The sequence below is a fragment of the Melampsora larici-populina genome (genome assembly GCF_000204055.1).
Source record: "Melampsora larici-populina 98AG31 unplaced genomic scaffold MELLAscaffold_4, whole genome shotgun sequence".
Classification (NCBI taxonomy): domain Eukaryota; kingdom Fungi; phylum Basidiomycota; class Pucciniomycetes; order Pucciniales; family Melampsoraceae; genus Melampsora; species Melampsora laricis-populina.
In genome coordinates, this window is record NW_006768768.1 from 1,647,537 (window position 1) to 1,673,502 (window position 25,966).

At 39.4% G+C, this 25,966-nt stretch overlaps 5 protein-coding genes across 5 annotated transcripts; 2 read left to right on the plus strand and 3 right to left on the minus strand.

Annotated features, from left to right (window-relative positions):
- Nucleotides 1-87: 87 nt before the first annotated feature.
- On the minus strand, nt 88-2,253 carry MELLADRAFT_102815 (uncharacterized protein; the record flags this gene model as incomplete). Its single annotated transcript, XM_007405694.1, has 4 exons — nt 88-236; nt 926-1,202; nt 1,465-1,866; nt 1,936-2,253. The coding sequence occupies 4 exons, from the start codon at nt 2,251-2,253 to the stop codon at nt 88-90; spliced, it is 1,146 nt and encodes a 381-aa protein (XP_007405756.1).
- A 727-nt stretch (nt 2,254-2,980) lies between these two features.
- MELLADRAFT_115358 (arylacetamide deacetylase) lies at nt 2,981-6,566 on the minus strand (the record flags this gene model as incomplete). The annotated part of the gene is made up of 15 exons (XM_007405693.1): nt 2,981-3,361; nt 3,472-3,801; nt 3,899-4,096; nt 4,185-4,210; nt 4,286-4,439; nt 4,512-4,526; nt 4,593-4,658; nt 4,736-4,905; nt 5,007-5,108; nt 5,183-5,563; nt 5,649-5,873; nt 5,965-6,023; nt 6,105-6,142; nt 6,244-6,292; nt 6,353-6,566. 15 exons carry the CDS (start codon nt 6,517-6,519, stop codon nt 3,287-3,289), a joined length of 2,055 nt encoding a protein of 684 aa, XP_007405755.1.
- Nucleotides 6,567-8,082: 1,516 nt separating this feature from the next.
- Nucleotides 8,083-9,052, plus strand: MELLADRAFT_70913 (uncharacterized protein; the record flags this gene model as incomplete). Its single annotated transcript, XM_007405521.1, has 3 exons — nt 8,083-8,648; nt 8,778-8,842; nt 8,934-9,052. One exon carries the CDS (start codon nt 8,126-8,128, stop codon nt 8,621-8,623), a length of 498 nt encoding a protein of 165 aa, XP_007405583.1.
- A 5,828-nt stretch (nt 9,053-14,880) lies between these two features.
- MELLADRAFT_59971 (uncharacterized protein) lies at nt 14,881-20,154 on the minus strand (the record flags this gene model as incomplete). The annotated part of the gene is made up of 4 exons (XM_007405692.1): nt 14,881-15,288; nt 15,358-16,364; nt 16,429-19,953; nt 20,028-20,154. 4 exons carry the CDS (start codon nt 20,152-20,154, stop codon nt 14,881-14,883), a joined length of 5,067 nt encoding a protein of 1,688 aa, XP_007405754.1.
- Nucleotides 20,155-21,402: 1,248 nt separating this feature from the next.
- MELLADRAFT_92396 (uncharacterized protein) lies at nt 21,403-21,627 on the plus strand (the record flags this gene model as incomplete). Its single annotated transcript, XM_007405522.1, has 2 exons — nt 21,403-21,524; nt 21,582-21,627. 2 exons carry the CDS (start codon nt 21,403-21,405, stop codon nt 21,625-21,627), a joined length of 168 nt encoding a protein of 55 aa, XP_007405584.1.
- Between the last annotated feature and the right edge of the window lie 4,339 nt (nt 21,628-25,966).

Sequence of the window (25,966 nt, forward strand, 5' to 3'; positions counted from 1 at the left end):
TGACACTCCACACTTCCATACCAGAAGTAATCGTCCAATGTCACCATCTGACATAGCCCGATTGGCCTCCACAATTGTTGCGAAGTCTCAAATCCTAAGTAAAAGACGTTCTTGGTTACCATCCAGTTCTTCGCGTGCTTTGCGGAGGGCTCGGCCAGAAAAGTAGGTGACAAAGACGTTGTCGACCGCATTCTGAAATTCCTCAATGGAGAGATTGATAGGATTTTCAACGGTCTCTGTAGGAAGTCCCAGTATTTCACTAACAATTGATAGATTTGTTGGGCCAAACAAAAATGATCAGAAATCGAATACATATTTCAAAATTGTATTGACCAGACTGGTACATACAAGATACAGTAAGTGATTGTAGCCTCGTGTATTTGTTCAATCAATCGTATCATTGATGTGAAATCTTTTTTTGCTGTAGGTCTATCCTTCTTTGCACCGAGTTCAACTGCTGTCCTCCAAGCTCCCAAATCGGTCTTATCATCTGGATTCCCCCAGTGATGTAATAAAAGCGCTTGAGAAATGTTCCATAGTGTATGACCAGCACCTGGAATCATGACCAGATGCGCAAGACTCTCGTCGGAAAAAGCCAAAGGTTTCCGTTGTCTCTGCAAGCCATGGAAGTTCAGACAAGTTCCCAAATCGCCTTCAATGATCTGAGGGTGTTCTGAGAAATCCTCGGGTGAAAGGCCAGTCTGTTTAATTAGGTCATCGTATAATGAGGCTATTCCATCTGAGCCATTGTCGGAAGAGTCCATCAACTTGAGCATATCGATATCGGGCTTTTCTGGCTTGATTTGGTCAATAACAGCAAGATTCAAGATTTTCATGTCCTTGTACTTCTTGGGCTTGATCATATATCGCAGAAGCACCACAGCCACTTGGTTTTTCAAAGTGGCTACCCAACACTCTTGCTCACCTTTACTACGAAGTAATTCACCCGAATCAACTGGTCGTTCACAGTCATCCTTGAGAATTTTCTGAAGCACAGGAAGAGTACAGAGGCTTGGATCAAGCCCGGTCAGGAGCTCGGGGTTCACAAAGTGAACGTAACCCCAAGTACCATGATATGTCTTGCTAGTAGCATCAATTCTACGACTATGAACACGTTCCATCATGTCAAGATTATCAATACACAGAAAAACCCAAAAAGCCCCAGCAGCTTTAATTTTTTTCTTGATCGTGACCAATTTTGCCTTTGCTAGTGTTAAAAGTCCACGAAGCGCTGATTTTCAACATGCACTAAGGCCTATCTGATGTAGATATTGATTGACTTGCTCAGAGACCCCGCACGCTAGTAGCGCAAGTGAATTTTCAACTTGAAGTGCGTTACAACGCCGATTACAACCATAAGCAATCATTTGAATCGCTGTCAGCGCAATCTATGATCAAATGACTCGACTTGAAGCATCAGTCAAATGTTAATTACAGGGTGTGTTTTGAAATGAAGACCCTCACCGTCTTGAATCGGTTCTTGATATTTTCAACTCTGTCCTTTGATTTATGATAAACATAATCTCCTACTGTTTGCTGTCTACTCGCAATGGCATGAGATTCATGAGCACCACTATTGCAAGACGTGTCAAAATCACTATCTACATCCGATTCTGAGTCCGATTCAGGGTTTGAGCCTTCATAAATCACGGTTTGGCGTCCGGATTGGTTACGGCTTGCTCTGGAAGAGTTATATTCATGTTCCAACTTGTGCGTGATTAAGCTGTGCAGGAAGCCCATGCCTGCAACCACTGCTGTCTCTCGTTTTATATCTGAATCGTGATCAAAGAGACCAGTGTCGATCTTGTTTGTGTTGATAAACAGACTTTGTGGTGGCGTAGACTGTGATGCTACAATGACTTTGGCCTGAAATCAAGTATGTATCTGATCAGTGATTCATATAGCCGCTCATAGCAAGGTGCGCTTGATTCACACCTTTTTAAGAACCCAGTCATTCCACTTTTGTCGGCATTCTGGCTTTTGATTAACCAGCTCGTCAACTGCGTCTAGAACTTCCTCAGTAGTCTGCCACCCTCTTTTCACAGATCCCCACTGTTTTTTACGTCGGACAATGCTTTCATTGGTAGATCGCAGGTATGCAATAAGGAATTTTTTTGTGTTGGTCTGGTGCTTTGTCATAAATTGACAGATCATTTCAATTGGATCGATTGTATCTACTGACTTCGGTATTTCCGGAACATTAAGCAAAGGATCCAAGACAAAATCATCCTCTGATTCATCAGAACTGCCCATTGTGTTTGGTTCTTTATGGCGATAGATGAATCTCACAAGAGGGAATTCAATGAAGAAATAAAGCAAATACGATGAGCAGAACGATAATCGGCTGAGGAGCTCCTGCTCCAATCACCGCATGGGTTCGCACAGAGAAAGTCTTTAATAGATTTATCCTTTAAGTCATTCATATGTAAAATTTACTGTAGTCGCAGCAGATGTGAGGTTTGAAATTTCAATTTACAAAATAAGAAGTCCTTTTGAATCTCAAGTTCAGGAGCAGCTCAGAAGTATCTGAGTAGGGCAAAAGATTTGTAGGAAGCTGATCTTTCATTTCGTCTTTTTTCTTCAAAGATTTGTAATGTGTAAGGTGGTGGAAAGGGAGAACGGAGATATTCCCTGCCAACTTCAAATCTAATCACGCGGGTATTTGCGTATAAGCCGCAAGCCCCCCTGCGCAGGCTCCGGGGGACGCAGGCAGTGGGGGGCTTGTGTTAAGCTAGGACCTAAGCCCAGACTAAAGCTAGCCACAAAACAGACCTATTGGCAAATTTCCTTCCAAAACTCTCATCTTTCTCAACTATTTTCAATCTTTCATTATGACCTCTCAAATTTCTTACAATTTCCTTTTCCTCTTTCCAATCCAAACTTGAAATCATCAATTCAATTCAATTCTTCTTCTTCATTAATTACAAATCTCTAATCTCTCTCATACATATCATACAAGTTCAACCATTATCCAGAGCTAAGATCTTCCACAATGATCTTTCAAAACGCAAACTTCAAACCCAACTTAAAAATCATATTAAAAATAGGATATACATATCACTTCTTCTTGCTTTTTAAAAAAAAACCTCAAATCTACAAGAAATGATTCAAAAATAAACATATCCATATATATATATATATATATCAACTTTCTATCAAACCAACTTCAAATCATCTACATGCAATTTTACAAAACACTCAATCATAAAACAATCTAACCAATCTATTAATCTATCTCTATGTATAAAAAATCAATCAAAATCACATCACTAAATCCAATCAAACTTTATTTCGGTTCTACAAGCTCAAGTCCACTAGCAATCTGTTTCTGAACTTCCAAAGCCAATGCATGTCCCTCTTTCTAAAAAACCCCAATCGATCAATCAAAACCCGGCTCAAGTATGTATCAATACCCAAACCTCTTTGAATCACTCTAAAGAAGAAGAAGAAGAAAAAAACTTTTCTACTTACAGTCTCAATCCTACCAGCAATAGCCGTAGGAGGTGGAACTTCCTTGACTTTCAATCCTTCAACTAATCCTTCAAGTTCGATTTCCTTTTGATCATCAATCTCTCTTTTCTTCTTCATCTCATATATCTTTTCAATCATCTTACTCTTTCGTTTAGGTTTAGGTTCTTGTTTTTTTCCTTCTAAAAACCTTTCAATCACTTCTTTCGGTATATATCCTTTTAATCTTTCTGTATTCTTTAAACATTTCATTTCTGATTCGGATTCTAATGATCTACTATTTCCTTCTACATCTATTCTTTCTCTTACCATATTCGATTCGAATTCAGGTCTCTGTTGAGAATAGTAAAATAAAGACGCCAAATTAAGATCATTCTAAACAAAACCTATGAGAATGACTTCAATTGATTTCGGTAAGTTCTGGACTTACTTTGAAAGGTTTATCACCAAGATATGATCCCGTAAACAAACTATCAGGATCACTTGCTTGCCCATTTCGTATCTTATCATTCGCGAAATCCTCATTGACAGATACTTTGGTATCCTTCTCTTTTTGCAAATCGATCACAAACCGACAAAAACTTCCCATAGACCGATAACAGTATTTAGCCGGTTGAGTCCAACCCATCTTTCGAAACCCCCAAAAAATGTCAACTCAATCCATGACGGTGATTGTGCACACCTTTCAAGTTATTGAGATATAGTTGAAACCTTACCACTGAAAACATATGACATGTTGAGTCTGTATAAGATTACAACAATCATCAGTAAAAACGTCTCAAAGATGATCAATAAATTTGATTTTTGGCACACTGACCATAAACTTGTAAATGAACCAAGGTCGGGTTCCAATTTAGATTAACCTCATGACCATCAATCTCATTCCGTTCTTTCAACCTACTTGACAATCGATACTGCTCTGGTTTTGCAGCTCTATGAGCCATGTAGATCACTTCATCTCTCAAACATTCCTAAAAACTCAACATCCCAACTAGAATCAGATTACGAGTCTTTGAAAAACAATATTAGAGGTGGAACTCAACATGATCACTTGCAATCTAGATTCATCCTAAATATCAGCCTTTATCATCGTACGCTAATATAGATAGAGAAAGCTTACTTACAATCAACAATGGACATAGACCTCCTAAGCTAGTTTGGTACATCGGACTGACCAGCGGATTATTGAGCTGTTGAAAATAATCCGATAAACGTCAATGATTGATTGAAAACAGGCTATTTTCACAACACTCATTTTAATACGTGCCTGTAAGTTGGTTGCGTATAGTTGAACCTGATGTTCCGTTGCATCACACACACTAGCGTTTCTGTCAATGTAATCCTTATCATCGGGTGAGCTATTGCCATTGGACAAATCATTGTGAATATTTGATCCTCCGTTCGATACTGGGGCTTCACTCGTTCCTGAGTCTGAAGCTTCCCACCGCAAGTGAGAATAACGACATATAGGAGATGTGAAAAATCGACAGCTAAGTGAGATGGGCGAGTGTTAGTCTAGCGCACAAATTAACACTCACCCAGGTCTCCGTTTGCAGTCAATGGTTGGGTAGACAATGTCTTTGACGGTTGCGGTAAAGGTGGCCATGCCTCACTAGGTTGATAAAGAAACCCATTAGGTGCTACCAAAAAAAATCTAGTTTAAAAATCAAATCTTTCGAAAAAAACAAAAACAAATGAGAAATCCAAAACTCACGTAAGATATCTTTATCACCATTTTCCATTACACTTTCAAAACTATGAGTCAAATCTACCCAAGGAGAAATCAAAACCCCACCTGAAGGTAACTCTTTACCCAAGTTACGTAACACACAAAGCAAACTAAGTGATAAATTCCCACCAGCCGAATCACCTGAAATAATAATCTGTTTAGGTGAAATCGGTTTATGTAAATATCCTTCTGATAGATTAGGTTCGGTTAGGTATAGATAAGCTGATAAACAATCCATCAAGGCACATGGAAATGGATATTGTGGTGCAAGTCTATAGGCTACTGTGAAAGCTCTTGCTTTGGCTTTTCTTGCCATTCTCCAGATTTGATAACGATGTGTATCAAGTGAACCAAAGAAAAATCCACCTATGAAATTAAGTTTCAAAGGTCAGCTTCAACTCGAGTGAATTCTACTGATTTCCAATAATCATTCTTGATCATCACCACATACCACCATGTATAAAGAACAAAGTAGGCACATCAGCTTCTTCTTCTTCAACTTGTCCGTTCGGAAACCCTTTCCAAACCGATTTAGGAGCGATCCATTCAGCATGAATCCCATGATCGTTCTTAGTCCATTGCCACCAAGTTGAACCTCCAACACTTTTAACTAAACCTGGATCAGATTGAATTAAAAGATCTGCAGCCTTAAGGCAAAACTTGGAAGGAATCGTGACTGTTGATTCAAGTTTCAAATCAGAGAACTCATGAGACTTTGTTGGTTTGAATAGTGTGATAGTTTATGGATTTGATTTTTCATCACTTACCTTTGATTCGTTTAATCCAAGGTGGTGATGGTACAGAATGAGTGACAAAATCTTGTAGTCTTTAAGTAAACAAGAATCATGAAAGATTAATTCGATTCAATCAGACCATTCGATCGTAAGATGTTATGATGAAACTCAACTCTTCTACCGTATGATGAGTAGACTGTTCGATAAAATTCTGCAAGATTTCATTCCATATTCACAATCATCATCAAATCCAATCCAAAAAACAGCACAGAATCAAAAATCACACATATATATATATTATAGGGACTTTACTTTGATGAGAGCAAACCCAATATCGTATTTAAAATCATGACGTGCTTGACTAAACGATCAATCAATACAATCTCAATTATTTCCGATAGATATCATAAAAGAAACGAACCCTTTAGCATAAGGATCATCTAAGGTATCTTCTTGAGTATCTTCGTTACTTGAACTCTCATCTTTTGGATTAGGTTGTTGATGATGAGTCGAAACTCTATTACTGACTGTCTTGACTATTGTCTTCACACTTGAACCTACTACTGTTGGAAATGAAAGTGATGGCATCCTTGACTACAAAGAAAGTTATTTAAAGAAATCGATTTGAGTTATTTTTGGTTCGAGTGACGTCATAGATATTGTGACCACCACTTTTGTAGCCCCGAATGTGCGGTCCTGAAAAAAACCCGCCCGAGTAAAGTTTTCTTGATGACCACCATCAATCGACGAAGAAACACTGCATCACCATCACCATCACCATCATCACCATCACAAAATGACCATCACCAATGACTTAGATTCGAATCTTGCTTTACTATCTCGAATCAACTCAAATGGAAAAACCCAATCCGAAACACTCAATCTCTTACTAACCTCAACCAGTCATACATCTTTCATTAAAGGTTCTCCTTCAATAAGATTACTAGAATTTATTAAAAAAGATATCATAACTCATCAATTACACTTAAAAGATAATCCAGTACCAACTGATTATCTCAATCGAATCGAAATTGCTGTGGAATTCTTTGAAATCAATTTAGATTATTTTCCACATCAACTCGAAGACCTTAAATCGTTTGATAGTTTATCAAGTTTGATGACTTTTCTTGTAACCATTCTTTTACCGATCAAATCTATCGAATTACGTTTAATGGTTTTAAATTCTAAAATCTTTAAAACATTCACTCAGTTTGTTCTTTTTTTCTTATCACACTTTTGATAAAAAATCACTTACTAAATCTTCTTTCTTTTTTCTTCTTCTTCTGTACTTTGTTATATCATGTAGATCAATGCAATTTCTTTTAAGATTACAAATCATTTCCTCTTATATTTCGATCGAACAACTTTCCAATGCCAAAAGTTTTTTCAACCAAACTAAATCAAAGTACAAGAAATTATCAAATCTTTCTGAATTTAAATCACTTCAAGAAACACTTTTGAAAGTTAAACAAGAGAATTCTGATTTAGAAATGTCTTTTGAGAATCATGGTACTTCAGTTATTGATGATAGATTGGTAAATCAAGATTCGGATGTGAAACTCGAAGAAGATTTATTGGATATTAAACCTGATTTAGATCTGATTCAATCAAAGCAGAAAGATGGTCTTCCAGATGATGATGAACCATTACTCAACACGACCTCCAACAGGTCTACAAACCAAGATCCAATTGAAATCATAGATGAAGAGACAAATGACACCAACCCTGATATAAACCGTTCTCAACCTCCTAGACGATCCTCTAGAAAGCGACAAGTAACTTCAGATGATGATCAACCACTCATCAACCGTACATCCACCAATTCTTCTAATCGTCATGAAGTTATAGAAGATCTAAGTGATTCAAAACCTATCAAAAAGCAAACTAAACGTTCTAAGAAATCATCAAAGAAACCAAAAGATTCTTCAGATGATGAAGATGATCAATTGTTACTCAATGGAACCTCCAATATGAATCCAGATCGACCCAAACTTGATGATCTGCTTAGTCGAATGTCTGAACTTATAGAAGAACTACAAAAATCAAAAGGTGTTTGTAAGTTTGATCCGAGTTGTTTTGTTTTGGACCCTAAGAATGTCATCAAAATAAGTCCACTGAACTGATGATGTTTTTTTTCTTTTGTGTAGCTAAACAAGAGTGTAAGAAAACGTTTGAAAAACTTGATGATCAACGTATGAAGATCAGATCAGTTAAATATATAAATCGTCAAGTTCCCAAAAGTGATCAACACATGAGAACCTATCAAACCTATCAAACCTGGTGTTCGAACCATCAATTCTCAGAACTTCCAATCACCTTCACGAAAGCATTCTTATGGACGGAATTATATTTAAGATCATATTCAGTTCATCATCTTAAGATGATGCGTAGGATTCGAGAATTAAATTGGTTTAGAAGTCAAACTATCTCCCATGGGTCTGATGAAGATTCATTTTGGCCTGATTTCTTTTGGAATGAATATTTTCAAGATCATCGGTTTCCGATTGTTTTCATTACCAAAGGTGGTGATCCTCGTCGAGTGGCTTATCCTAGGAAAAATATCAATCAAATGAATAAATTTCCAGCACCTATGCCACCTCAAAGGAAAAGAGAAACGGATTTATCACCTACTATAGCTTCTGGTAGTTCAAGTGGTCAAAAAACTTTGAAAGGTGGACATCCAATTTGTTAGGTTTGAACTTCTTTCTCATGAATTGGTAAGATTGAATCATGAATCTTTCTTCTTGATCAATCTATTTAAAACTTACAATTGATCTTGATCTTGAAATGCGTCATCAAGAGATGGAACTAAAACCTATTCATGAAATTCATTTCGATTCACTTAGGAAAGCCCAACATATTTGTCAAAATTGGTTAACGATTCTTGATTAACTTTGACGAGAGTCTGATGGTAAGTTCATCATATTCATCTACAAGTCAAAAAAACACACATCAACCTGATGAATTGATTCACTTTGTTCTTCATTTCTTTTCATATGTAGGAAATAGGAATGACGATTAAACCTGAATTGTTGATTCTATGAATGTGTTTGTTTGTAAATGTAAGATGATAAATTCACTGTATTAGAGAGATTATGAAATGGAGGTAAAGAAGAAAGTCAAAGAACCTTTTGAAAAGATCTTGAGAATCTTGTGAAAGGGATCAGATTAATTGTCACAAACCAGGATAATGCTTCATAATGAGATCTCTTATAAGTACAATCCAATCAAACTTTCTGTGTTGGTTGTCTTATCTTTATAGTCTTTGATGAAATATATGATTAACTTGATCTTGAATTGGTTTAACGAGGAAAACTTATTTCCTAATTACCAGAAAAGCAAGATGATTTCAAAAAAACATTCATAATCTTTGATCAAGATTTCTAGGTGAGCATATGTAGATGGGTTATATGTGTTTTGAAATCAAGTTGTTCATCAATTGAACTAAAGTGTAATCCAAAAGAAGTCAATTATCCCCCCAATTCCCTGCAAGCAACTTTAGCTTGATAATGATAATATTACAGACTTTCAGTTTGATAGAATACGTGTCACTACATATGTAGGAGCAAAACTTGATGTAAAATGCTCAAGTGAGAGAAGAGATTATATAGAATTGAAAGATTTCAAATGATTTACATACAGTCAGGCTAGATTAGCTTGGCCGGTCGAGAATTTTTATTTTTATTTTTACACGTATACATGCCAATACAGGCTGATTTATAAGCATACATAGCCTTATACCAAAACCAGGCTGTTGACCGGTTTTGATGTTCCATACCCTCGACACCACTTCAATACCCTCGACACCACTTCCATATCCTCAACTTGACCGAACATCAATCAATCAGTCTGATCAACCAGACCCCACTTTTTTCAACTCAATCCCTTCAAATCTTTACCCAGGATGCCAAAAGCACCTACAAAGCGCAATCAGATCCGTCTCGCCGAGGAAGCCAGAATCGCGTAAGTTTCAGATCCTTCATCTTCAATACACTTTACTGATGTTTGTTTGTTTACATAGTGCTGAGAATCAAGCGAGACAGGCGCCACCCGAAGGACTTAGCCCTAATCGTGGCAGGGGCGGCACCCCATCTCTCGTCCCAAAGTGAGTCTTTTGATTTTGATCCAATTCAAATCACAGCAACTGATGACCGATGAACAACGACTTCCTTTTTCAAGACCTGGTCATCACTTCGAAGAAGTGAACTTTAATGGACCACGCTACTACCGCAATTCGGAATTGATTCATCTCGACTTGAGTCAACCTCCAGGATTTCAGGAGTTCCCATGCAAACACAATCCCAATATTGTTTATGGTAAGTTCTTTGTTCTATCAAACCCTTCTTTCAAGTATCAAACTGACTCCTAATTGACTGTAGACCCAGAAATCGAGGTCATCCACTCAAACTTACCAACAAAAGTCCCAATGACTTTTCCACCACCCACTTCGGATTCGGGATCAAGCCTTCCACCCACTGAGGAACGTCTTGCCATTGATTTGAGTCTTATGGATCCAATGCTTGGAACTCTTGGAAATCAAACGACTCCTAAAGGTATTTTTTCGTTTCTTTCTTTCTTTTCTCTCACAACTCCAAAATTGACTTTGTTTCAAACGTTAACATCATCCTTGCTTCGGGCAGCTTCTGAAGCTGTGAAGGCTAAGCCCAAACCAATCCGAGCCCTAGTAGATTTCCACGTATATATCCCGAAACATCTTTCCAATGCCGAAAAACGAGCTGGAGTTCAGACTTCCTACTTGGCCTATGCAACCAAGAACTCTTTAGAAGAGCTGCTTTTCATCCATGGGTTTTCCCTTGACGATTTAAAGCAGTCTCTGTACGACGCTTGCAGCGAACACAAGAAGCCATGTGGAGACCTACTCAAAGTAGCTGACGAGAACGGTCAAATGGCTTTCAAGGGGTATGTATTTCAAGGTGGAAAGTTTGGTAAAACAGCATTTCCGGTGATTCCAGATGAAGACACGTTTGATGAATTCAAGGCTATGCTCCTCAAAAAAGAAGGCAAGGAGGTAGGATTTAATCTTTCGATGGCAAATCCAAAAAATACAACCAAAACACAATCGAGAGTGAGCATTTCATTTCATTCATCTTCTCTCCATGATCTCAATTTGATGTTGATATTGATTTGATCATGAATAGGACGCGGAGTTTGACCAATCATTGGCCCACAGCCATCCTGAAGCATTGAATGCTGCTCAACACGGTGTAGTAGAGATGTCGGTGAGTCTTCAACAATCCGTTTTTTCTTTCATATTTCTCTACTTGGCTTTCTCTGATGGTTGGTTACTCGTTTCTTCATTTGAGTAGGCCATTGGAGTTTCAGCCGCTATTCAGGAAGAACATACGCAGCTTATGATCAAGTACGGTCATACCAACATTGGTGGCAGGGAGCGCATGGGTATCATCAAATCGGACGATGATACCAAGGCAATTTACTTGTCCCATTCTTTGTGTGAGACGTGGGCAAGCGATATTGTAAGTTTTTTCTATCTTTACATGTTGATTTCACAAAAGCATATTGCTCAACTTGTTTGGATTATCTTGACTCAGGTTCATAACCGTTTCGGAGCTACACCAATAATCCCACCTCGACGTATCGAGTTCAAATGGGTTGAAATCGAACCTGTGAATCCAAAGCCTCGAAAGAATTCAGCACCATCTCGTTCTAATACTACGCCCTCAACATCACAAAACTCCATGGTCTCACTCGGCAACGGGTTGTTCTCATTCAACAACAACAACAACCACAACCCAGTACCTCGAAGCGAATCAAATTCTCCGGCACCAATACCACCCAAAGGCTTTGAAGATTACCTCAAGTTTTGCACAATTAGTCCAGATGATCAAACCACTCGAGGCCTACTTACGAAGTACGAAATCAGTGACTTCGAAATGTTTGAATCCACCGAGCTCACTGTTGCGAAAATGGAGGTGTTGGGTTTTCCGTTTGGTACTCGTATCCGCCTCCATGATAAAGTGCCGCTTATCGAAAGGATATCAAGAGAAGAGCTAGAGCAGCTAGAGCATATCAATAGCCTCATCTCTTGGATCATCAAAAGCATGTATTGACTACCGCTGTAAACCAGTGTTACCATGATGTAGCTACAGTATTATACTCAAGAATATTCTTAGTAATAAACATCTGTTTGTAGTTTGAGATGTGTTGTGTTTGATGTTTGAGACTGTTTGTAATGAAAATTTTATTCAGTGAATCCCTTGATGCTTTCCAGACAAGTCCCAACTCTGAAGTGAGATTTCTTTGTAGCAAGATTTTATTGTTACTTTCCACTCAAAGCAAGAAAAAAAGAAACTTGTGAAATATTCTTGAAACATCAAGGAATCTCACAATACACAAGAAATTGCTATGAAAAAAAATCATTGCTTTGACTATTGTCGAGACAAAAACCATGTTGATTACAATCTTTTAACAACACTGTCTTCTCATGAAACAACTTTATAATGAAACTATTTTACAACTTCTCATTCTTCATGTGGTCTGTAACCGCAGGTTTTGTATAAGCTGATAATGAAATTTGGTGTGCATACATCAGACAAAACCATCCTAAGGCACCTCAACTTATCAACAGCCTGACCAAGAAGGCCATTTCGGCGAAGAGAATCCTTGAAAACATCAAATGTTCGCTCAATTGGGTTGAACTCGGGAGTGCATGGTGGTAGATATACTAAAATTACTCCTGCTTCCTCGCACATTTCCGCAATCACCCCACGGTGATGAATAGGCGCATTATCCATTACTAAGACCGAGTTTCGATTTGGGTATGGCTGCATGACAGGCAGCTGGAACAAACTTATTGTCAGCTCCTCGATACCAGGCAGATTCAAAAGAAATGAAAACGACAGAGAGATACAAAGGAAATAGAAATGACTTACTAAAACATGCTTCAAAAACGCTTCGAATTCGTGTCGACGATAAGCGTTGACCTTTGCATTAACTGCCAAGAGACCCGTCTCGCAGATCGCAGCTAGAACGCTGTAATGAATCCCGTGTCTCGCCCGTTTTAAAGCCTTAGGTCGTTGGCCTTTTTTGGACCAAACATGATCACGTTGCACATCTGGCAATTTTAAACCAGTCTCATCTTAGTAAACATGAAGAGCAACAATACACATCAGTATCATGTCTTCCAATAGAAAGAAAAGAAGGAGGACTGACCTAAAAACACTAAATACTTGGGTGGGATATGGGCAATATTACCAGAGTATCTTGCTTGTAAAACAGGTGACTGGTTGGGATCGACTTTTGGGGCTTTATGAACAGTGAGGAAAAGGCGTTCTTTGAGGTCGTCGGCGATGGTTTTTCGACAAGCTAGGCGATCGGTGTGGTTGTACATGGCGGCTTGAATCTCGTCGATGAAAAGGGTTGGATCGTTATCAATGAGTTCAAGCATGAACGCTCGATCCTCAACAGAATAAAGTGTTGCACGGCCTCGTTGTTCGTAGGTTGCAGGATTGCGGACAACAGCATGAGTATGGTTGAATAAAGCGTTCCATTGATGGAATGATTTGTCTGATATCGCAGTGAAGAGCTCGATGTTGATGGATTTGATGGATTGTCCAGATCGAAATTTGGTCAGCGCGATGATTTTGACTTGGGGACTGTACAAGACAAACCCCATCGCAGAAGCGAATGGACGGAGTATGCGAAAGTGATTGAGAACGATATGAGAAAGGATGTGGTGGTGGGTGAATGACTGGCAGACTGACGCGGCAGGTTAAACACCCTGCCGCGTTTGAAGGCTATGCTTATATTTTTACCTGTATACGTGTAAAAATAAAAATAAAAATTCTCGACCGGCCAAGCTAATCTAGCCTGACTGTAGGTTGATTTGGATTTGAAAGTCTTACAAGCCAATCAACAAATTCCTCAACCAAAAAAAAAACTTTCTTTTTTGTTTTCATTCACATTCATTGATTCATCAATTCATTATTTCATATATAGATATGTAAAATAGAAAAAAAAATTCATAACCACCTTTGCTCAATTTCTCATCAACAAAATAAATGAAAAACACAAAAGTAACAATAAGGGGTATCAAGTTCAAATTTTTACAGCAAAAAAACTATGAGACGGGAAAGTTTTTATGTTTTAACTGTAAAAAAAGTTTCCCGAGTTTTTATCATCGCTTGTAAACCACGAGCAAGGCTTTTTTACGTTTTCGCCTCGATCTTCTACACGGTAATGACAAAACTGCTGGTAAGAGGATGCAAGGTTGTCCTTGCATCCACTATCAAGCACACCTCTTTCCAAGAGTGAAACGGTCAAATTTAAGTCTTCAAAGCTATGTTGTAAACTTATCTGTTTACGTTTATGCGAGAACGGGATAGATAAAACTTTCCCGTTCTCGTAAATTTTGCGTAAATTTGTGCTACGACGGGAAAGTTTTTTACGGTTTTTACCGTAAAAAAGTTGAACTTGACACCCCTTAATATATAATCAAATCATAAAAGAAAAGGTATATGAAGATAAAAAATCACATCAGATCAAACAAAAAAACTCAAAATGATAAATTTCATTTTGATTCACTTATCAAACCTCACGTATATAAAAGAATTTCAAGAAAAAAACACATTCATCAAACATCCATTCAACTAATTCATCATACTACTTAACCCACAACTCTTCTCTAACAAATAACCCAAACCGAAAAAAAAAAATTAAATTCATTCTATCTGTATATATATATGTATGTATAATAAACCTCAACAAAAACAAACTTTATAAATAAATAAAGAAAAAGAAAAAAAACTATACTAGAAAGAAATAAATAAAACCCATCAATTTGAATGCAAAAAGAAACCCCATCTCTTTAATCCAATCAATCCATCAAAGAGTTCATAAAAAAACCAAGAGTACTCTTCAGTCAGTCAGTCCACCTCCCCTTCCCTAACCAAATCAATCAATCCGAACCAACTAAACAGTTTGTGATTTCAATTCATCTAAACAAGCTTCACACTGATCTCTAACGATCGCCAAATAACTCAACAACTGAGGCATTCTTTCCGAAGACAAAGCCAAGCGTTTCTTTCCCGTAGAAGTTCCGATTCCCATATTACTAGTACTAGGGGTAGGGTCTAAAAGTTGATCATCCCAACATTCTTCTTCAGATGATGATGAAGAAGAAGAAGAAGATGACGAAATCGATGGTGTAGGTGAAACTTCTTTTGATGTTGAGTCTAAGATCTCATGAGTGTTGGGTTCGATTTCAATGAAGATCGAGCTGTTGGATGAGATTGCAGAGATAGATGAAGTGGATGAGATCGTATTTTTTCGTATCATTTTATCTTCTTGAATCTTAGCTTTCAAGGTTCTCAAGAAATCCTAACACAAATCAACCAAATCAAATCAGTCAACTTCCTTCAATCCACATCATGATCTCATCTCACTTACTTTCACACCTTGTAATGCGTTCCTAGCCGATCCAGCTCCATTAATCTTCCCACTTCCATTCCTCATAATCAAACTAATCTTCCTAGATTGTTGTTGATTGACCATCGGAATAGGTGATGATTTAATCAAAGATTTAGATGTTCTAGATCCTCCACCCGAAGAATTAACCGATCCACATCCTTCAGAACAAACTCTAATACTACTATTCCCACCACCACCACCACCTCCACCACTTCTTCTCAAGATATGATGTTTTCCTCTTAAATTCTTTTCAATTCTTAAACTTTCTTGATGTCCTTCACTACTGGCTTCACTTGGACTATCTACCCATAACTTTCGATTAGTTAAATGTTCTTTTCCTTTAACTGATCCATCATTATCATCTTCTTCATCTTCAATCACAAATCCATCACTATCTGGTAAAGTTCTAGCTATAGGTGTTTCAGGTGACATCATCAAGATTGGACCAGAAGATGAAACATTCTTCAAGATCCTTTGAGATTTCACTACCGGTGTTCTTTCAAATGATCTTTCACCTCTCAATACGTTTTGTTGTTTAGGTGGGGTTTTGACGCTTTCATTCTCAATCGGTCCACCAGGTCCAAACATATTCTTTAAAATCTCAAAATGTTCATGTTCTTCTGAATCCTGTTCTCCTTCTTTGGGTGATCCTAATCTTTCTGAAGAACTGGTGGGAATTCGATCATGTGGAAATCTTTCTTTCGGATCCTTTTCACCTTCTCCTAAATCTATCAATACATTACAACACGTCCACCATTCTCGATAATTCAATTCGATCCTGGCTATGTTGGATGAGATCCTTGCAAGCGCTCGTGGACTCGGCTGAACTGATTCAGTGTCTTCTGATGACATCTTAGGTGACTCTGTAGATGGGTGTTCATTCTCGTCACTCGCTGCCATGCTCGATTCACTGGTAGCAGAAGTCAATCGGGCTCGGGTGGTCGATTCAATCAGTCTACGATAATTTCGCCTCATCAATTTCAAGTCTACAGTAATCAAACGAAAATCAGTATTGTTTTCAGTATCAGAAAAAGAGGGATGAAAACTAACCGTCAATGCCTCTAGCAAATTCTTTCATCTGATTCAATTCAGTGTGTAAACGACCTTGCTGAGATGTGATCCTTGAAGGAATCCTCAATTCCCCCATACTGTTACTTCTACCCAAGGCTGCATTGATACCTCCCATGGTACTAGGTATGATAGGTGAGATGGTACTAGTAGGTAAAATAGATTGATCAGGAATTGGCTCTGAATATGGCGCATAAGTTGAATCACCAGATTTCATGAACCGACTGGATTGTGAACGAAGTGATGGATCTGGCGAGAAATCAAAATCTGGTGACTTGGGAGAAACGAGTTGAAAGTCATCCATGCTTTGTGAAGGGGTAGAAGGATTGGCTAATTTATAATTTTCTAATGTCGCTGAAACACTAGCTGCCACCCTTTTTCTGAGAGCAGGATTACTCTTGGGTGGTTTAGATGAGCCCATAGAACGAAGTCGGGGTCCAGTACTACTACTCAAGCTACTCGCACTTCCACTCAGATTGTGATCAGTGATAGACTGAGGTGCAGCTGGCGGAGAGACAGTCAAATTAGGTTCATCAACCGAAGCTTTGTTATTGGTTGAAGTTGAAAACTTTCTGCGCAAACTAGAACCGCGTAACAAACCAGAAGGACGCGAGCTGCTCGAATCTTTCGAAGAAGGTCTAGCTTTGCGTCCAGCATCTGAATCGGCTCTAACGGTCAATTCACTCCCCTTACTGTTGGAAGCTGTGATACCGCTGACAGTGGGAGATCGATGATTTCGTTTAGAGCTAGGCGTAGATGCTGCAGAGTGAGCCTGGGATGCAGTAGTGGGTGGAGATTGAAGATGTTGTGAAGGTGTTGTGCGTGTTGCGCCGCTCATGATCGAGAAACGCTTCCGGTTAGGTGTCGCTGGAGGAGTTTTATGATGTGATTGTCTCGAAGACAGCCTTCGAACACGTGAGATAAAGCTCTCACTGGGTTCGAGTGAAGTGTTGGACTGCTTGGATGCTTTGTAATTCACCGGGTTGGAACCTATCGACGCCGCTTGACGAAAGTGACCTCGAGTAGGCCTCTCGCTGAGTATGGACTGGGAGTCTCTACCGGATGAGTGAGATTGGGTTCTGGAGGTTTCTTTCTTGGACACTTGGTCTCGCACAGTCTCACTTGACTTGCGAGCAAAGAGACCGCGACCAGGGGAAGCGGAATGTGGAATAGAATCCATGTGACGATCTCCAGCGATATTATTAGAACTCTGTGCAGAACTGATTGAAGCTATAGAGTTGCGCGAAAGAAGAGCAGTGAAAGACAGTGGTCTCCTAGACTTGAACTTCTTCGCGACAGTTCCGGGTTCAGGGGCCGTAGTAGGCTTCGAGCTGGGACCAGTGAGAAGAGGACTGGGGCCAGGACCAGAATGAGAGACACTAGAGCGAGCTCGATGATTGAAACCAGGGCCGGGAGCAACTGGAGTGGGAGAACGGAGATTGATACTGAGAACTTCTGCTGTATCAATGACTTGATATGGTGAAGTCGAACCAATTGCCACGGTGTGAGATGTACGTCGCAACTGGCCTCTACCTTCTTCATCTGAATCAGCAGCAAATGCCAAATCGCCTGATAGTTGGTTATCTGAATATATTGACTCGGATACGCTAGGTTTGCGATCCAATACCGTCGATGAATTGTTGATAGGGGTAGGACTCAAAGCGAGTGCAGAGGGGCGTTTTCGTCTAAGTTTTTTCCGCAAGTTTTTGAGCCTACTGTCATCTTCAGTGGATGGCGCAAAACTGATATCTGCGTCTGCATCACCATCATCAGCGAAGCGATCTGGTGAGAGGAGCGAGTTCATATTCAACGTAGTAGAACTCATCGAGCCTGCAAGAGAGGAGACAGATGTCGATGGATTGGCGTTTGGAGGCCTTGAATATAATGCTTGCTTTCGAGATCTTTGAGTGGCATTCGGAGTGACTCGATTGGATGAGGAGGTGGAGGCCATTGGGGATTTTCGACGATGGGCTTGAGCATAATCTGAAAGACCGTCGGTTTCAGTGCCAGAGGTAGCAGCTTCATATGAGTCTGATGAATGGTTGCCATAAGGTAATGGAAAGTTGGATGATGCAGAACTTAAAGAGGGAGTGCGTGCTTGCTGTCTCCTGAGATGAGCTTCATGATTCTGACTCAAATTGTTCGTCAAGACTTCAACACTATCACGACTGACCCTCGACGCGGAGGATTTGAGAGAGATGTCTGAATGATTTGATTTGTAATACCCAATAGAAGAGGAAGAAGAAGCAGCAGAATTGAGGCAAGTTGGATTATTGAGATTTCTAGATTTTGAAGAGTGTGTCGTGGTGAAGGTAGTCTGTGAGTCAAAACTAGAATGAGCAGATCGTCGGACCTGGTTGCGTTCATTTGACTTTTGTGATGCTGAAAGTGAAGATGACTCTAGTGGAGAAGAGACCAGGTTTGAGCGATATGAACTAGAATCGGATATGGCTCGCAAAGGCTCATCGAGGTGATTGGAATGAGCAGTGCTACCCGACCTAGTGGTTCGACTTGGATTATTCCCATTGAGCTTAGCCGTCTGTGTAGCAGGTTGAGATCGATGTAATGCTCGATCCGCAGGTTGTCTGAGATTGGCTGGTGAACAAGACGATCGATTTTCAAAATCCGTGTCATCACCCCAATCTAGTTCAGTCTCAGGCTCAGTAAATTCGGTTTCAGTGTTAAAACTCCGATTCCCTTTGCCACTGCCACCAAACCCAGCACTATAATCACCACTTGATCTACTCCAATTTCCATGACCATCATCTGTGGTTGAGAGACTAGAGGATGGACTCCGAATGTCTACCGAAGATATTTCGGATACAGAAGGTACGGAATCTTGAGAGGAAACAGCTTTATGTGAAGCCTGACGAGTTCGAAGTGAAAGAGGCGGTCGTGAGGGTCGTGAAGTACGATCTGAGACAGTACCCTTGCGGCCCATAGTCTTGGGGCTTGCTTTTGAGCCTGAATCGAGGGACGAGTTTTGAAGGTCGAGAGCAGTATGAGTCAAACTCAAACCGCGTGACGCGGTAGGAAGTGAAGCAGGTGGATGATGGGGTTGAGGTTTGGGAGTATTTTTGATAGAAGAGCGCAAGGAAGGAGAGGCGGTAGGATCGAAAGATGAATTCGAAGATGCAAAGGATGACAGAGAAGGTGGTACTGAGAGGTGAGATCGTGGAGAGTGAGGATCCTTCTTGCGGGGCGTAGAGCAATTACTGTCCTGAGGGATCAAGTTTAGAGCGGAATCATCTTCTGTTTTATGACTATTGCCAGTTCTGAGGAGAGGTCGTGAGTTGGAAGGAGCATGTTTCGGAAGTTGAGGAAGCGGTTGATTGAGTGAATGCTGAAGAGATGATGAGTGTAAATGAGTGGAAGCAGAGGTAGATTGAGCTGAACCCGGTTTCCTCGTAGGTGGATTTGGACGAGACGCATTCTTCGAAGGTAAAGGAAGAGATTCGGTTGAAACCGAACCGAAGAGGAAATCATTATCCCAGTTTTCACTTGGTTCTGATATGGTCAAACGAAAGCATCAGTGAACGGTTGAAGGTTAATAAGGTATTACTACGAGGAAGAAGACAGACGAGCTCTCGATTTTCCCTTTGCCCAATCTGATCTTTTTTTGTTCTTTTTTTGTTCAGATTCCAAGAAAGCTTCTTCATCATCTTCATCGTCTTCAGTATATTTAGTTAAATCGAGTGGATTGACCATTTTTCAAGAGATAGATGATGGTTGATGGTTGATGGTTGTTGGTTGATTAGGATTACTTGATTAAGAAATTAAAGAGATAACATTCAACTGAAACTTAGATAAAGGATAAAGTCGAGATCTTGAAGTAGAACCATTCACTTTCTTTCTCTTGACCGTTAATCAAAATCAAAATCAATCAAAAGATAAAATAGAAAAAATAAAAAAATAAAATAGAAATCAATTTTTTGAATTTTCAAACTGGAATTTGAAAATACAGTTCAGTTATTAAAATTCAATTTAACCAATTCAATCCAATTCATCAAGCACTTAAAACCATAAAACTAACTCAAGACCCATAAAATCAAATCAATACCCTCTTTCCATCTTCATCCACCTCTCCATCTTCATCGACTTTTCATTTCATTTCACTTCACTTTCATCTCCTTCAAACCTCAACATATGATCTACATTAACCACCCATGCATATTACATACTAAAAACATCATGTTTCACATCACACATATACATCACACCCTTTGCCCACTTTCAATTCAACTTCATTTATCCAATTCAATCTTCTTGGTACATCGAAACTATAGAAACTCATGAGTCATAAACAAGAAAGAATCAGAACCAATCATCAAAACTCAATCTGATCTCTTGTGACTCGTGAGGAGGGAATCACTGCTCCCTTTTGGAGATCTCAATTTACCAGCCTCAACGGAAAGTTTCGTACTATGTACCCCGTGATCTCATAGTGGGAGGTCCATTCTTATCACCCGAACTAGAAGTGATCTAACATGATCAAACTCGTTTAAACCAATCCTAATCCTAAAAAGTACAAATTTAACTCATTAAGATTCTTTCTTGTTATAAGCACATGAGCTTTAAGAGCTATTCAGAAATCGAAAGAGAAAGATGAAACAGATTGATATCATACAAAAGATATGTAAGGATTATGTTGTACATATTTACTTGATTGAGCAACTAATTAAGTCCACAAGAATGAAGATTTGATTAGGATGATGACTAGTCTTTCCCTGGACTTACAGCCTGTACCGGTTTGGGATCTACCTATCAAATTTAACCAAGCCTGAGGGTGTAGAGAATAAACGTGTTGGTTCATTCATAAAAAGCCCTTGTGGAATCATAATAAATCGTATTCCAAGTTGATCTTCAGGGTATATTTACATTGTCAGACAATTATAAAGTTTACATGCACCTTGAGATATAAACCCTTGCAGTTTTACCAGAAAGAAAGGTCGAGTCATGAGAAATAGAAAAAAGAAAAAGATAGCTCAATTGCATGAAGAAAAGATGACGATCATAAACAAGATCATAAAGAATAAAGGAATACAAAGAAATTTGAAATTTGAAGAAAATAAACAAAAGTATTGATTTCAAGAGAGAAGGGTGATGACTGCATAAATATCTTTCCTAATCATAAGGCATAAAAAGGAATTATGGAGATTGGATATTTTGATAAAGATTTGAATTTCGATTAGTGCAATAGGGGTAGTCAAAACTCGTGAAACTGGTCCAAAAAGTGTCCAAGTGTGACATCCAGAAACACTTTGGACACCCCAAAATGTTTCTGGATGTCACACTTGGACACTTTTTGGCATATTTGAGAGCCCCTCTACGCTGTGAAGAATCCAAAGCCTCACTTCCTCGAAATGCCACGAGTCTCAGCACGGAGACAGGTACTACAAGCCTTAAAAGGTGTTTCCCGTCACCTCCTGGCTCACCCCATCACCGATCCACATCATCTTCAATCAGCAAATCGACCCTCAAGTACCTCAAGATCACTATTGACTCTGCTCCTCCTGCCTCATTTGTTACCGGATCTTCCACTCAAATCAATTCACCGCTTGACTTTAGGTCTTATTCTAAAAGGTCAAAGGGGTCATCACATCACAGACTTAGAATTGAACAAGACTGCGGTTGAGGTATGGTTGGCAGAATTGGAATCTGTTGAAAATCAGCGATACCTGCTTTCAAGAACGCTCCGTGGACGTGATCATTCTTACGAGCTCTTCAACGGCATTATGAATGCTCCTGAAGTTATATTTATCAAAGTAGTAAGTACTTTCTCATATCTGATTCTTGGAAGTTTTTTAATTCTGCTTTGATTACATGGTTAGGCACGAATGAGAAAGGACAACTTCATCATGCTTCTTCATAAGATTGAAGATAGCAAAGTGTTTAAAAACGAATCCGGTAATCCTCAAGAACAAGTCGAATTGCAACTCTTGGTCACTCTATGCCATCTGGGGCTTTCAGGGAATGGCGGGCAAATTACACTGATAGGCCGACTATTAGGTGTTTCACGTAGGAGCTTGAATATGATCATTTGATCTATTTATTCTTATTGACTTCTCTTGTAATTCTTCCAGACGGCAGTGTCGAAAACTACACTTGGCGTTGTGTAGCCGCTATCCTTCAACTACAGCCTCAATATCTCCGCTGGCCGTCTCCACTTGAACGAGCGAAAATCAGGAATGAGATCGCTGAAAGATATCCAGCTTTGAGGGGATGTGTTGGCTTTGTTGATGGTACACTGATCCCGTTAGCTTTTGGTCCAGTTATTTGTAAGGAGGATTATTGGACTCGAAAGTTCTTTTATGCACTCAACTCCATGATCGTGTGTGATCATCGCCGACGTATCACCTTTGCCCGGCATGGTTGGTGTGGGAGTGTCCATGACCAGCGTGTACTCAGAACTTCTACTGTAAGTTTTCAAAATATTCTTTACTTTCATTTGAATTTGGGGCTGATGATGTCTGTAGATATGGTGTCACCCTGGGCAATACTTCACTGAGGGCGAGTATCTAGTGGCAGATTCAGGTTACAGCGCATCAAAGTGTACTCTTCCACTCTTCAAAAGAACTGCAGACGGCCAGCTTCCCGGACTTAAACATGCTTTCAACAAACAACTCAGTGAGGCACGAACCGTAATAGAACATGTCAATGGCATGCTTAAATCTCGATTTCAAATGTTGAAGGAGTGTAGGCTTGTTTTGCAAGACGAACGTTCACTGAAACGAATTAATGCACTCTTGATGGCTTGTTGTGTCCTTCACAACTTCCTTTTGGAGCAGGATGAACAGTCTTCTTTTTCGTATGGTCTTCCAAACGATGCCGAAAGAGAAGCCGAGCAAGTCTATTGCGAGGAAAATCCAGCGGTAGTTGATCAGGTATTGGCGGACAATAATGATTCATTACGACAAGAAGTTTTTGCTGAGTATTGTCATCTCATGGGACATGTTGTCTAGCTTCCTTAATCATGTCTCTTCTAATTATTTGTATGTGCTTGATTGAATACACAAATGAACAAATGAATCATTGATTCAAGTTATCCTTTTAACTCAAAAGAAGTCCTTACTCACATAATGTGATTGATTCTGAATCAAATCAGTATAGATCTTAAAAAATAATTAACCTTGTATCGATCTTAAAAAATAAGTCATCTTGTGCACCTGACCGTATCGAAACCAAAAAAGCAACTTTTTATTTCATCAGGCATAAACAAGCAAAAGCAACTGAACCAACAACATTTTGATAACAGCACAGAGACCAAACATCAAAAAGAAAAGTTTAAAAATTTGAACGATCGATCATTTTGATCGATCGTTCATAAAGCAAACATAAAAGAGACATATAGAGTTTTTTCGGGGATCTTTCACTTGGTATCAGATCAGAAATAAAACATAAACGAGACAGAAATCATGTATTAAAAAATTTTTATGAGTGAGCTGTGACCTTGATCATAAACTCGATAGTTTACTGTTGATTCACTAATTATTTCTGTTCCGCAAGCATGTCATCCACCGTTTGCTTAGCTTCGTTCCAACTCATTTGGAAGTTGTCCATGTATTCCTTGTATAGTCGTCCTCGCATTTGAATATCTTCGAATTTTTCTTTTTTCTTTTGACTGTTCAGTTCTCCCGCAATTTTATCTAATTCAAGTTCCTCTCTACGTCTTTTGAGTGCCTTGGTTTCATCTAAGTGTTGATCATTGAATTCAATTTCAGCCTTCTTTAAATCAAAAGTTTCCTTTCGAAGTCGTAGCTCCTGGACCAATTGATTGGTTGGATCGATTTCGGGCTTCAAAGATTTGGTGATTGCATCCGCGAGTTTGTTAGATGAGATGACTTCCGACCTTCTCGCTTCTTGCTCCGCTAACATATGTTTTTTTTTTGAAATCCCACTCAGCATCGCGTTCCTCTCGCAAAGGTAAGTGACTAGCCAAAAGTGACGAAGCTGGGCCTGAATTGATTCTTGATGATCTACTTGATACACTGTTTGTAGGATCCAATGATGTAGAGTTTGAGCTTTTCCGAGGGTGAGCTTCACGTATCTTCGATTTGATCTGAACAACCGAGCCATCCTGCTTTGTTGAGTTTGATGATTGATGTTCATCATTTAAATTTTCGTTCTTTCCTTCATCATCAACTTTGTTTTCACAATTGGGACTCTCAATTCCTTTAAGAATATTTTCAACATCTGAGCCAATTAGTTCAAGATCGTGATTGTTTGGAGTTCTAACTTGAGTTTCAGCTTGAACATCTTCAGTCTCAAAAGATGATTGCTGAGTTGATTGATTCGGTAATATGTCATCTAAATCAATTGTATCATTAGACTCCTGTACGGCACCTGGTGAATTAGCCTTTCGCCGTCCAAATGCTGGAAGCATCTCGTCGTAATAAAGGCATTTTTTCTTGAGGATTTCTTTTGGCAATCGATCAAAGATACATAGCTAACATCAGTTGATTTCTTAGACCTATGTACATATGAGAACTTACTCTCAAAACTATCCCCAACTGAAGATAACAGTTCCTTCCAAGCCTCGCTATCAGATGCGTAACCGTTCATCTCCTTCTCAGCCAACGCATCTTCCATAAGTTTTTTTTTGGCTCCTTCACCTGTTCCTTTGCTGTAATCCCGCCTTACACGAAAACTTTTTTCAAGATCTTGGATCTACAGAAATCAGTTAGAAATCAATCAACACATGAATAAATCAATTCCAAAAAACAAGTTAGACAAACTTGTTGCTCCACCGATGAAGAACGTATGTTTGGAAAGCCATTATCAGCAAGGTACTTTGACACTTCATCAGCAATTTTTCCCTTCTTAATGGTTCCACCTTCACCCCTCCACCAGTCTAAACGAAAACCATCGCCACACGGCGTCGTTAGCCATTCAACTATGAGACCAAGAGGACTCTTTCCGTCCTTGTTGAGGTCTGAACGCCACTGTGTTCGAGGATGAACAGGAGGAGTGTGGTTGTTGTTCGATGTCTTGCGGTTGTTATTTGAAGTGTTGACATTTCGCTTATTTCGGGTCCTTTTCTCAGGCTTGGGATCGGAATCAGATGGAGACATTTGATTATCTTGAGTTTCTTGAGTGGCAGGACGGGAATCTTGGACAGACGTGCTTGGTATTGATGTTGGGTAGGGTGTTGGATGCACAGTTCCCCAAACGTGGGTGCCAATAGTTGGCGAGATATGCGGGTGGAAAGCTGGAGAAATGTGTGGGTTGATGGTTGGTGAGATGAAGGTGTAAGGATATCCAGGAGCTGCTGTTGATGGGGCTTGTCCGGTGATTGATGATTCCAAAGGAGACCTGGAAATATGATGGGAAGAGGGCATATTTGCCAATTAAATAGATGCAGTGGACTTGAGGTGGGTTTTGATGCGTTGAAGTGTATAACCGTATCTTATAAATACATAAAGTTTCCAAAATAAGTGTGACATCCAGAAACATTTTGGGGTGTCCAAAGTGTTTCTGGATGTCACACTTGGACACTTTTTGGACCAGTTTCACGAGTTTT